This window comes from Molothrus ater, chromosome 6 (assembly GCF_012460135.2).
Source record: "Molothrus ater isolate BHLD 08-10-18 breed brown headed cowbird chromosome 6, BPBGC_Mater_1.1, whole genome shotgun sequence".
Lineage (NCBI taxonomy): Eukaryota > Metazoa > Chordata > Aves > Passeriformes > Icteridae > Molothrus > Molothrus ater.
Window position 1 is genome coordinate 13,460,438 of NC_050483.2, and position 13,200 is coordinate 13,473,637.

A 13,200-nucleotide genomic window follows, 5' to 3' on the forward strand; every position below is an offset into this window, starting at 1 on the left:
CTTTGTATCTACTTCTGGTGGGTTTTGTTTGTGGGGGGCTTGTTGTTGTTAGTGGTGTGGTTTTTTTCTTCCCAAGTGTTCCAAAACAGCCTGGATGCCTCTAAGTACTGCTTACCTGCCCAGTCCTTTAAACAACAGCATAATACAGGTGCACAAAGACAAACAGTAGGACTCCTTGCAGCCCAGCAATCACACAAACTTAAAAATAATAGTGAAAAACAGGGCTGGAGGCTGTTGTGCAGGTCCAGAAAGGTAAAGGAGGTGCCACTTACAGCTACCAGGCTGTACTTTTATAAATGCAGCTGGGCAGTAAATGTTTAGTAACTTCGGCTGAAGAAATTGGAAACAGCTGTATATGGGAAGAGAATTCAGCCTGCAAAATTTTTGCTTGGTATAACATTACAAAACACTAATTAAAAATCAGCACAATCACAAGAACTGACACTGTTTTCTAATGAGTGAGTTCAATTAGTCCCACAACCCTTCACTGCTCAATAGGCAGAGGGGAAAATAAAGTCCACTTTCTGACCAAAATTGTATTGATCTGCAAGTTCACATAATTTTTTTTCTAGTTTTAATATTAGAAAGTAGCTTGTAACACCCTGAAAAGAGCATGTAAATTAAAAGAAACAGAACAGAAAAAGGAAATTGACCCAAACTAAATACTCTATGTATAGGAAAACTAGTTATTCCTATTTAAAAACTACACCCATCCTTACAAAAGATGGTCATTAAAAACAGCATTGCACATATTCAACAAAAAGTTTTGGAAGAAAAATTATCTTATAATTTTTTTTCCCCAAATATGGGATTAACGAGGGACATGACCAAAATCTTTCAATCAAGACTGGTTTTGTTGAAAATGTTAACGATGTAACTGTTTAGGGCAAAATCCTTCTCTTCCACACCAACTTGAATGAGCAGATTCTCTGTGTGTGATCAAAGAAAAGAGAATGAACATCTGTCCCATCCTGCAGAGCAGCACTGCCTCTGCTCCTTTCCCTTCACTGCCTTGTTGTGTCCCAGAAAAACAGGATGAGCACATCCTACAGCAGCTCAGCTCCCAATTTCTGCCACTCACATCCAAAAGCCAAGGACTCACAGCCTCAAACACTCACCCTCGAGTTTGTGCAGTCAACACTATGTCACAGAAACACTTCTAATTGTTTGGGGTTTTTTTCAGAAGAATTCAACATGTCCAGTGCTCTCCATCAACATGGGTGTCTTTTGAGGGAATTGCTGGAAACTCAAACGCTGCCAGTGAGCTGCAGCTTTGCCAGTGCCCACCACCTTCCCTTCAGCCAACACCCCACTCTTGCTATTCAAGAATAAAGACAGGTTTCATCAATTGTTTATGAAACATTTCTAAAACCAAAACAAAACAAAAAATCAACTAACAATAATAATCATCATCAAAATGTAGAATTGGTGTGGAGAGAGCCTGATTCAAATCCCAGTAAAATAAGTGCCAAACTGGGGAGCTTCAATGGGATTTGAACCAAAGAAGAACAAAATGTGATAAAAGCACAAATGACTCCGGATTTCCAACGAGCTGGAGACTGATAAGAGAGCAGACAAGACAGAGGCAATAGGAGGCAGTTATGTTAATATTTTAATCTGTACATATACCATTTTCCAAACGGTTACATTTTATTTAAATTAATGTTTTCTTGCAAAATATTCATTTATGCTTTCAAAACTTTTTTATAAAGGCAAAAATAAATCATTATTTTGGCAAAAGATTTTGAAGTTGATACTGGCAGTATTGAGGTAAAATAGATTGCATTAGCTAAATATATACTTTTAAGAATATTTCTGAGTATAGTGTTAATATATGATGATTTGTCTTAAACTCTGAAACACAAAGGTCAATTCCAAGGGGATTTTAGCTACTACTTGAATACAGGGAATAGACAAGTTAGTGGTTTCACAAAATACTGCAGAAGTATTTCTCAGTTATTTCTCATCAGAGCTGAACTCAGCTACTAATTACTTAACATTGGGAAGCTTTTGCATGTCTTGCATTCGATGCATACACAGGGTTTTTTAAAGTATAGCTGCAGCAACACATTTAATCTTATTTTCTCCTTATTTTAACCAGCTCACCCTTTGCCCTATTCGTGAGTACAGCACAGAATTTCAAAGTTTGGCAAAGATAAGCACCAGGTGAACACACACAGGAAATTAGCAGGTGCCACATTCCATTAGTTATGCTATGTTTCTAGGATAAATACTAGTCAGTACATCAAATTGTAATGTCTATTGAAAAAATATCAGAAGAAAAATATGTATTTACTAGCCAAATGACACAATGTAATTGTTTATTGCTTACTTCACATATTTTAATTAAAAATCATCTTCTTTCACATCTCAACTTCCAAAAAAAATTTTGTTAGCTGTTTGTTATAGAGGGGGCAGCACTACTTTCAAGGGCAACCTAACAAACTGTGGATTGATACCACTAATTTAATTATCTGGGATCATAAAAAAAGGGGACTTAAAACTGGCTTTTGTTATGGCTTTCTTGGGATATTTCAGCTATACAGTGGTTACTAATATTTAGAAATTCAAGCTAACAGTTCTTGCAATGGATTATTTAAGGGGCAAAAGGGTGGGTGATTAACTCTACAAAAATATTCCATCTGAAACACCCTTTCACCAAACCTGTCACCCGTGTTAGCTCTATCCATACCCTATCAATGTGCTTCTAGGTTTGCTCCAATTTGCAGGGTTTTTCTCACAAAAATGATGTGCATCTGAGCCTGAGGGGGAAGTAACAGCATCTTTTATGCAAAAAGTGTCTTTTAAAATGAATTCAGCCCTTGATTAAAAAAAAAACCTAAAATACACCGTTCTAAAAATACATTGTCAGTATTTTACAGAGTTTATTAAAAGTGCCGTTTATTCGTATAAAAAGTGTGAACTAAACTGAAGTAAATAAAAAATGATCTGCAGTTCTCTTCATTTTCATAGAAAATCCCCCTATCATTCTCTGAATGTCTTTCCAGAAGAAGGTGTCACCAGCCAAGGAGTATCTCCACAGAAACTTGGGAAAGAATCTCCTCTGTCCTCCACACGGTGTCACAAGCGGGATTTGCCTCCAGTCTCACGTCAGTGCTCACTTACTGCTTTGGCTGGTGTGAAGGAAAAGAAAACATGGTTAAATAGTGAAGGGAGTCAGCCAATGCCAGGCAGTAAGAAATTGATGGGAACTTGGTTTTTTTTAAGCTTTTTGCAGTTTGACAGAAGGAACAATTCATACAGACACGTTAAGCCAACAATTGTCTCATGATGCCACTGGGGCTCAAGCTCCTGTGTCCCCAGCACATCACAGCTACTTTCTTTTTCTGAAGTAAACATAACTTTATACAAATATACATCTGTAACTGTATATCTATGTGTATATATTTGTACAGACATGTGCTAGACGTGTTTTTAAGCCAGTCTGCAATCACAGAATGGTTGGGGTAGGAAGGGACCTCTGAAGGTCAGCCCCAGCCCCCTGCTTGAGTCTCTGGCACTGTACAATTATTTGAGTTACTCAAGCAACCCTCTTTACTACTTTATCTCTGCTTTATCTTCTTGTTCAATTTCAGGCAATATAAAATTAAGCCAAAGAAAATCAGAAGGGTAAGAATAATATGCATCCATGATAAATATGGATGCATAACAAGTGTCTTAACTAGGGGCACACTCAGCATTTGCATACAATATTTACACTTTTTCCTACTTCCAATTCAAACAGGGAAATCTCTGCAAATCCTACTGAGAAGAGACAGAAATACAGATGTTTCTCTGTAAGGACAACAAAATTATCATGGTTTTAATACCTGAAGTGGCAAAACAACCTAACCAGAGACAAACCCCCTTCTGTTAACATGAGCCAATGAAAGGCATGATTGAATTCAAACACAACATTGCAGAATTAGTTACAGAGGGCCAAATTTTCAGCTCACCTCAGCTGAGACTCTGATGCCAGCTCATGTGTAGGATACCAGCCCACAAAAGAAGCCCCTGCTTGTACAGGGGTGCACTTTGGATTCTCTCTTTGTATGCCCTGAGCAGCCACCAGAGTACAGAAGGCTGCTGAAAACCTGGCCTCCTGTTACCCAGAGCACAGATGTCTGCTCCCTTCACCACAGTAGGACTGAGGAAGCACCTCACCTGCAGAGCAACAGCACTTAACTGAAGACTTCAGCCTCCCACATGTTAGCTCATTAGAAGCAATATTTACAAGGACAAAAGGTTCCTGAAAAAGTAGCTGCATGCTTTCATTCGGATGGAGTCTTGGTTTAGTAAAGGAGTTAAAATTTAGCAAGCCACAGGACAGGCACAACGGCAGATCAGACATGCCAAGAGCAGTTAGTTCTTACTTGGAAGGCGTTTAAACAAATGTGTAGTGAAATCCATTGCTTAAGGGGGAGTGAGGTGGCTGTGGTACAGAAGGTGAGGGTGCTTTGGGTGGATAGGTCAACTGCTGAGCTAGAAGGGATCACACACAGGAATTAGGCTGCACAATCAAACATTCACATCATAAACAGAGTCACCCTTATTTTCTACCACCCGATGAGCAATGAATGAGGTGCTACACTATTGTAGTCACATGGAACACAAGGTAAACAACATTTCTACCTGCTGCTTTTTTCTACTCCTTGCATAAATGAAACAAATAAAGATTCCTATTTGCATGAGAATATGGACAACCAATCTTAAGAGGAAATTTCACTGGAACATTATGAAGGCACAGAGCACTGACATACTCTCCTAGGCCCTGCTTTTAAAGCTTTTGAAGCTCTGGACCAGCACCTGTATTTGCTAATTTGATTTCCAGACTTCACTGAGGCTGTACAGGTTTTCAACATTTCCTTTGTTATATGCCAGTGAGCAGAAACCAAAATAATATATATAGAAAAATAATGTTTACAAAATTACATATATGTATAATATTTTGCTTAGTGCAGTGCATGATACAGTAAATACATTTTCATCCCTCAGTTTGAAAATACAGGATAAAGAATACAATGATTAAAACTATTCTTGTTTATAAACCTGAATAATGGTATAGTATTGGAATACAATAATCATAAAATTGAAGAAATTGAAGCTTGATCTAAAATTCTGCTTTTATGTTTTAGAGGGCCAAAGCACACAACATAGGAAATGACTTCTTAGTACTCTTGTATTTGACTTTAATTTTCCAGATTCTTGGCATGATTTCCAGTCAAAAGGTTGATTTCTTATTAGGAACAGAGGGAACTCTGAAATGCTAAGATTAGATAAATTTACAACTTATCTTAAAAGATTTATATTAGCATAATATCCTAACATAACTTCTCACCCCTGAAAAATGGGCAAAGTTAAGCTTCACATTCTCTTTCATAAATAAATATTTGTAAAACAATCTACATAATTAGTTTGGGGTTTTCAGATATGGTCTGCTTCATCATCAAGGAGCAAACAATAACCCATACTTCAAAAATCAAACTACAAAAATAAAAATGTGAAGGAATCTGTAATATGAGACTAAGTGAGAATGTAAAATCAGCTGTGCAAAGTGTCAAATACTTTCCTTTTTAACCACCTCAGTTGATCAGAAAATAGGCCATAACTAAAAATCCTGAACTCTTTTCTGGTTTGTAGATTTTCTATTAAAACCAAACCACTCTGTTTGTTTGTTTGTTTTCTTTTTAAGAGTATACCATGGGAGGTGTTTACTTTTAAAGGAGTAAGAAATAACTGAAATCAAAGCAAGACATGCTTCAAGAAATGAGTTTTTGAGATAGAAGTGTGGCAACAAAAGCTGCGCACAAATATAAAAGTTTGGAATTCCTTAAAAACCATAGCCTTTGGCTACTGTCTTAGGGTTTCTTTCAGGGTGTGAAGACAAAAGAGGCAGCTGCTATGCTTCACAAAGAAAATGAAACTAAAACTTATCTCACAACTGACTGCAAATTTTCTGAAGCAGCATTTAAACATTTCAATGCCAATACACATTTTAATTCCCTCTTTGAGGCAACTAAAGAATTAAGAAGATTTTTGTGGTTACATATATCTAAGGAAATGACAAATCACACTTTTGAGATAATCAAACATAAAAAATTAAAATATATAAATAAAAAACCTATAGGAATGAAATGTATACTAAATTCACTACACAATATTTTAAAAAATCAAACTTATTTCAGTACTGTAGAGGTGCTACAGGTTCAAGCACACCCAGAAGTAACTTAATTGGCCCCAAGAAGACCTTTGAATAGGGCAGGCACTCTGCTCTGACATAGAAGAATGATTTCAGGTACTGGCTGTGTTCATCTGGGCTGATCTTAGCCCAGATGTGTGACCTTTTCCCAGCAGAAGCTGGAACTCAAGTGGCAAAATGCTCCCCTGGCTCGTACCTCATGAAAAAAATTTCCATTCCATAACCAAAGGATTGGAGTACCTGTTAAAAGGTTCTGGTCACTAGAACTGGGACCAAAGCACCTGTGGAAAAGCCCTGTTGATACACCCATGGCCTGAAGGGCCACAAGGTTATTCCTGAACTGCTCTCATGATTTTACAATTATGTTTTTCTGTTTGTTTGGTTTAGCTTTATAACATCTGGCCTCCTCAGCAAATCATTTTCTCCCTGCCAGTCAGTTAAATTACCCACAGAAACTCTCTGAAGTCTCAAGATTCCTATCTTGGAAATGTATTCCATCCCCTCAAAATGCCATTCCCCCCTCAGGTTCAGCTGGCACTGCACCCCTGAGTGTACAGCCACACTCAATCAACACTGTTACTGCAGATGCACGTCACGCAGCCCGATACTGGAATCATCTGTCTTTAATGGGAAGGTCTTAGGGGCTGCTGTGGCAACAGCCATAAGTTTAAACTGACAACTTTGGATGAGAAATGTGCATATTTTTTCTCCATCATAGTTGAAGTTTCCATTATTTCCATTCTCCACTGGAACAGTGAATGGTGCCAGTTATAAATGGCCAGTCAGACACTTGGGGAAATGGCTGCTGCATGGATTACTGTGTGATACAAATCTCTTGACATTTCTTACTTATTTCAACTATAAAGCAATCAAGAGTGAAATTATCACTTTTAGCAACATATTGCAAAGGATCTATTAATTTCCAGGCATCAAGCAGAATTCCTGCAGAGCTGTCTTGCTCTGACCTCTCATCCTGGTCACCAGACATGCCAATCCCCATTTTACAAGCTCTTTTTCAGCCTGTTGCACACAGCTCAAGCTGCAAATGATTCTAGCCTCATCATCACCAGACCAGGGAATTGTTCTCTTTAAAAAAATATTTCAAATCCTCTTTCCTTGATTGTTTTTAGAAGTCACAGATCCGTTTACTTTCAAAAAATGAACATAGAAATATTTGATTTAATGTAATTATAGAGAATTAAAATGCTAATTTTTTTAGTACTCTTAGTTAGAGCAAGTTTCCAAGTTCTGAACTTACTGATCACAGTATTTTGCCTCTTTATCCTGTCCACTGGAGGCCAAATACTCAATGTAAATCATTAGCCCCTCTCCATTTGTTACCAACACACGCTTTTTCACTATTTTGAATATGAATAACTAAAACTTTCTCTCATGCCAGGAGTTCAGCAACAACCCCACACAACTGGAGAAGCTGGTAAGGAATAGCTGCTATTTTGTAAATAACTAAGCATTACCTGCTACCTCCTTGCTCCTCTGAGAGGCTTCAGAAGCCAGAGCATATGAAATGGTAATGATGCGCTCCTGCTCCTGCAGCTGTGAATCTAAATCAATCGAGTTGTGTTTGTCCTGGGCAACAGTAGGCTGCAGATTGTGCATACTGGGGGGAAAGTGAAAAACAACATTAACATTTGCAAACATAAAGAATCCACCATGCAGATAAGAACGAGCTTGGATTCAGGGAGCAGTTTTCAGATCTCATCTATCACGCTCCGTGTTTTATTGCGGTTCTTTAAAGCAGGGTTGATGTTGTATGCAAATACTACAGCACACAAGGAAAAATGACAGTCACCACACGTTCAATTACAATCTCTGCATAGCCTTAAGAACATCTGAAAGTTCTTTTTTTGAAATATCCTTAATGTGCTTAAATGAAAGCACTACAAAAGTGCTATTTATTTAATGTTGGTAGTAAAATTCCTGGCTAGTGCTCAGAGGAAAATGAAAAACCTGGTGGTCCTCAAGCTGTACCCCTTCCTAAGAGAGAGCAGGTACCTGACATATCAAATTGTGGAAATTGAATGTTTCAGCTGACTATGTTAGTTGTAAGTAGCCACAAGTGTTGTTTCACAACTCCAGCTCTCCGGCCACAACAAACTTGCTCTCAGGCTGACTTTTCTTCTGCTTGTGGCCAGCTTTGTGCCTTTCCTTCCTCCTCACTCTCAGATGAGAGTTCTTTGGTAAGGACTTACTACTGTTTTAGGACTCTCTAAACAAGAAAATGGACATGCATAAAATTAATCAGTATGTCTTCTACCTTGTTTTAAAAAGCAGCTCTGAGTATGCCACATAAATTCTGAGTGCATTTTCTCAAAGCTACAAGCTGCATTCAGGTAACAGAAATAAAGATTGCTGTATGATGTTAGTTCTCAATGTTTAACATTGTAAGATTTGGAAAAAACCCTACAGCCTAACCTTGATTTAGTAAGAATATTCTTTATCTTTTCTGCTTTACGCTGCCTTGCTGCCAGTTCTTCTGTAGAAAGAGGCTCCTCTGGCTCCAGCTCAACATAACGTTCTGGAATTACAACCTTCTCGGGTTTTGACAACTGTAGAAAGAAAGCAAGCATCGAGTTTTCAATAACAAAGACTTAAAAGAAATTGAGATAAATCCTCCTCGATGGGAGAACAGAGTGAAAAGAATAAAGCATGGATTTTCACAGTCAGTACATGTACCTGACGCTTAACACTTCTTCTGGATATCTAGCTGATGCCCTTTCAACAGTGTTCCCTCTGATTCTTTTTACTTCAGAAGATAGATTGAACAAATATTTAAAGGGATTACAGAAGAAGTCAAAATCAACAGAAAACCTTTCTTCAGGCTTACAGCCCAAGATAGACACTGACTAAAGCTCTTACAGCAGAAAGAAGCAACCACTCTGAGACTGACTGGACATCCTGAGATATCAATGTCATGGTATTTGTGTCATGCCAGCCAGAACTTCCTACATCTGAAAGGAAATATTACTGAAAGTTTCAACCTAGGGTGTCATTCTTTTGGGACTGGACAATCTTCTGTGAGCAGCAAAGGGGAAAAAAAAGGCAAACAGAAATACACTGCACTGTGTGATTGTGAAAAACACATTTCATAAATTAATTCTGTAGACTGAAAATTTTCATATGACTGCACGAAGCTAGAAACAATTTTTTACTACGATAAATTAGTCTGTGGGAACTTTTCACTCCTCCCAATGAAAATACAGTTTACAAACTTTGAAAATCAATTCTTATCATACAGAACAGACTGCTTTTGAAAACAAAAATAGAGGATGCGTGAATAAACAGAAATCACGTAAAGGAGAACTATTTTTTTCTTATTATTATTGGAATTTTGTTAAAACACTCATGAGGCAATGAGTCTTCAAAATTTCAAGTTTTCAATGAAAATAATCCTAAATTTTTTCACCACTGACCATGGTTCATGCTAATTCAATGGATTATGTAAAGTGGCCTGACCTAACCCCCAGTGCTTAGGCTGAGTAATCACAGGGAATCTCATGCCAAGAACACACACCGGCACACTCAATAATATTAAAATCACAGCCTCAAGTTTTTAGACTTCCCTCTCAGGAAACCCAAAGCCAATGCTTCCAGGAAAATCCTCATTTTTTCACTACACTTCCCTACTTTTGAATCCAACTCCTCTCTGGAGGTCTAGATACAGAAATATATTGACTTTTTTTTTAATGTGTATCTCTATCTCCATACTGTATCTAACCTACATTAGCTCATCCTGTCACTTTCAGAATAACAATCACATTAATCATTGAAAGAGTAGATGGATTTCCTGAAAGACAGAACTGAGCATGTCTCCTTCTGAGGCACAGAGGTACCTCAAACACAGAAGTGCCTGCCAGGTGAAGAGAATGGCCACATGAAATGGAAAAGAACAACAAGGCCAGGTTGGATGGAGCTCTGGTTCAGAGGAAGGTGTCCCTGCCCATGGCAGGGGGCTGGAATTAGATCATCTTTAAGGTCCCTTCCAACACAAATGTATGATTTTAACCTGGGTAAACTGAGAAAGAAGCATTACACCCAGAGCTTCAGACCTACTTCAGTTACTCTGAAGCAGGACAGAAATGCCTATGAGCAAAAATGTCTCTTATTCAAGGCTTAAACGAAGTACAAAATGATTCCCATAACCCCAAAGGCCTTCTGGAAAAGAAAAATTAATGGCAGAGTGCAACAAGGAAAGGCACAAGAACAGAAGTTATTTTCTGTTTCTGAAGTTTACAGAAGCACCTGTATTTTCTGTAAAAATTATACAAAGATTAACTGAAAGATAAATCCACTCATAGAGTTCAACAGATAACAACTCACAGAGTAAACCATTTACAAATATCTCTGTCTGTAAAATGATACTCTGCCAACAGCTTTCAGAAGAGTACAGGTGCTTACTAGTCTAATTACGATTAATGGTTGTACTGGTTTGCCATCTCCCACGGCATTTAACACAGCACAAGGTACCCCCTGCAGCCTTTCCCCTTGCTGTGTTCTCTCCTTCCCAGCAGATGGCTCAATCGCATTTCAAAATGACATTTCCTCCCTTACTGCAGCCCAGCAAAGACCTCTCGAGTGCCCAGCACACTGACCAAGTCTTCCAAAAGCTGACAGAAATGAGTTTTCTGTTCAAGCCCAAATAATGCAGTGCTTCCTGTTCCCTATCATCATTTGCCAGTCAACATGAAAAGCAGTGAGGTAGCTCTGGGGAACTAACTTGTCCTTCTTTCCTGCTTCTCATTTTAAAATACTCATTATGTTGTCTTCTCGTCTTTTTTTTGCAATTTACAGAACTTTCCCTGACTTAATCACTCTTCCCTTTAAATCCTGAGATATATATTTAAAAGAGTAGAGCCAACTTTTCAATTTCTTCTTTCTACTAGAACAGTATGAACAAAAACCTTACAAAGGTGCCAGGTCATAAATTTTCAGTACTCAAAAGACTCCTTTCAGTTCAAACTTCCAGCAAACTTTCAAAAGAAAAGATGAGAATTCACTGCCTAAAACTTAGAAAGGTTAATGTTTTGGGACAGAAGATAGGAGGCAAAAGATTGTGAATGTTACCTCTCTGCAGATATCTAAATCATAGTCTTGAGGCTCCAGGTCTGTCTCTGTCACTGCTACTGGCTGAACTTTTAACCATTCATTTTCATCCTTGTCTTCTCCACGAATTGCCCTCTCAAGTAACTGCAAATCAAATTCTTGCTCTCGTTTCCACTGGTAATAGATACAAAACAATTAACCGCATTCAACCATAGTGCCAAACTCACCATACAGCAATGCACATCACTACTGCAGCAAAAGCTACGCTGCTGAAAGAATCAGCAGGGCAAACCCCCAAAGTGGCAACAGAAAGAAAATAAAACTGCATTTCTTGGTAGATAAGGGTGAGAGTATTGATCTCTAGCTGTGCTGTGAGGAATTCAGAGTATTGTTTAATTTTATATGTTCAGCAGTATTAGATTCTAAGAGATTTACTAATCCCAATTTTACATTTGCTGATGAACATGGAACCAGCCACACACAGAACAACACCTTTGGAATCACAGGAGTGATTCCACTACCAGTGAGCCTACAGGCTGGCAGAGTAGTCCCTGGCATTGTAAAGAGGCTGTGCTGAGTGGTTCTGGATGACTACACAGAAAGGCAATTTACAGTGCTGGTTGAGAATCACAACTTGAAAATTTTATGTATCTTTTTAGAATAATACCTACTGTTTAGAGTTGATATTATTTCGTGTATCAGCATTAACTTGTCTTGAAGTGAAAAAAAATTGACTTCTAAGCTCTTCAGACTTTACTAAAAGCAGAGTCTGGCTACCTGCAAAAGTCTTCCACACAGTCTTTAAAACATAAATATCTAGCAATATAAATCAGAACTATTTAATATTTTTTGATATTTAAATTTAGCATATTTAAACTAAGCTGCATAATGTAGAGTACCCAAAAGCACTGCACAGTAGTCCCTATACAACTACACACAATGCAGTTACATATAAACTCACACTTAAGGATACTACCAATACCTTTTTGTTCAAAAAATTAAGTTCAGTTGTAGCATCATTCCATCCAGTAGATCTGAGCAACTCTACCATAGATGATATTAAAAGCAGTAGAAAAAAAGAAGGGACAAAACCAACAACAACAACAAAATTATCTCCTCAAGGTTCTGAGGGAATCCACAGGAGAATGTGCCACTTTTATGTTTCTAAAAAATATCTCCAGTATTTCTGGTACAAATATTTGGCTTATTTTGGATGAAGTTTGAACTCCACATGAAGTCCTTAGACTTCATTATGTCACTTGCATTAATAAATCTAATTGAAACCTATTCATGCACAAGCTCTCAGTATTCACTCAGAAGATAAGTATCTTCCATGTATATTAAAAAGTTAAGTAGGTAAGAGGCAATTATATCTCAAAAATTAATACATGACAGAATTCGACAGAAAAAATAAGATTTTTCTCATATGAGTATACTCCGAACTCATCCTTCTACTCATATTCGAACCAGGCCTGATTGAGATAGTATATTTTAAACACACAGGATCATTTTCAAGTTGTTGTTATATAATAGGTAAGAAAAACATCAAACCATTCTTATGAAGCAGTTCTTTTATTGGCTTTGATGTTGCAACTTTTACATTAAAAAGGCATTGTATATAACAAATGAACTCATGTACTGTGATCAATACTTAAAATGTCATCCTACACTTGAGAGCTGACCAATTAAAATTTAGAATTACACATACAATGTATGTTTAAAGCAAATGTTACACACTGAGCAGCACTTCAATCATACATTTAACTGTTTGCCATTGTGGCTGCTAAATAATTGTAATGCTGTAAGTAATTGTGCTATCAAACATGCTTTTGCATATCAAAGCCCCATAGGTACAAGAGATGACCTCTACAAAACACTACTAGGGCTGAAAAACTATTTTAATTCTTTACAGCAAGAAAAAGACCAAGATGGCACCCAAA

At 37.6% G+C, this 13,200-nt stretch overlaps 1 protein-coding gene across 9 annotated transcripts in view; it reads right to left on the bottom strand.

Annotated features, from left to right (window-relative positions):
- Nucleotides 1–1,589: 1,589 nt before the first annotated feature.
- Nucleotides 1,590–13,200, bottom strand: part of PLEKHA7 (pleckstrin homology domain containing A7) — a 146,067-nt gene continuing 134,456 nt past the window's right edge. For 8 of the 9 annotated variants that reach the window (XM_054515194.1, XM_054515192.1, XM_036384118.1 and 5 more), the window contains 4 exons: nt 11,282–11,434; nt 8,633–8,766; nt 7,675–7,817; nt 1,590–3,134 (listed from right to left, as the gene is read on the bottom strand). In XM_054515194.1, coding sequence (XP_054371169.1) covers nt 3,112–3,134; nt 7,675–7,817; nt 8,633–8,766; nt 11,282–11,434 — 453 coding nt within the window. In that variant the 3' untranslated portion in view covers nt 1,590–3,111. Of the gene's footprint in view, nt 4,483–7,674; nt 7,818–8,632; nt 8,767–11,281; nt 11,435–13,200 lie in introns of all 9 variants that reach the window. The other variant, XM_036384119.1, reaches the window with a different exon arrangement.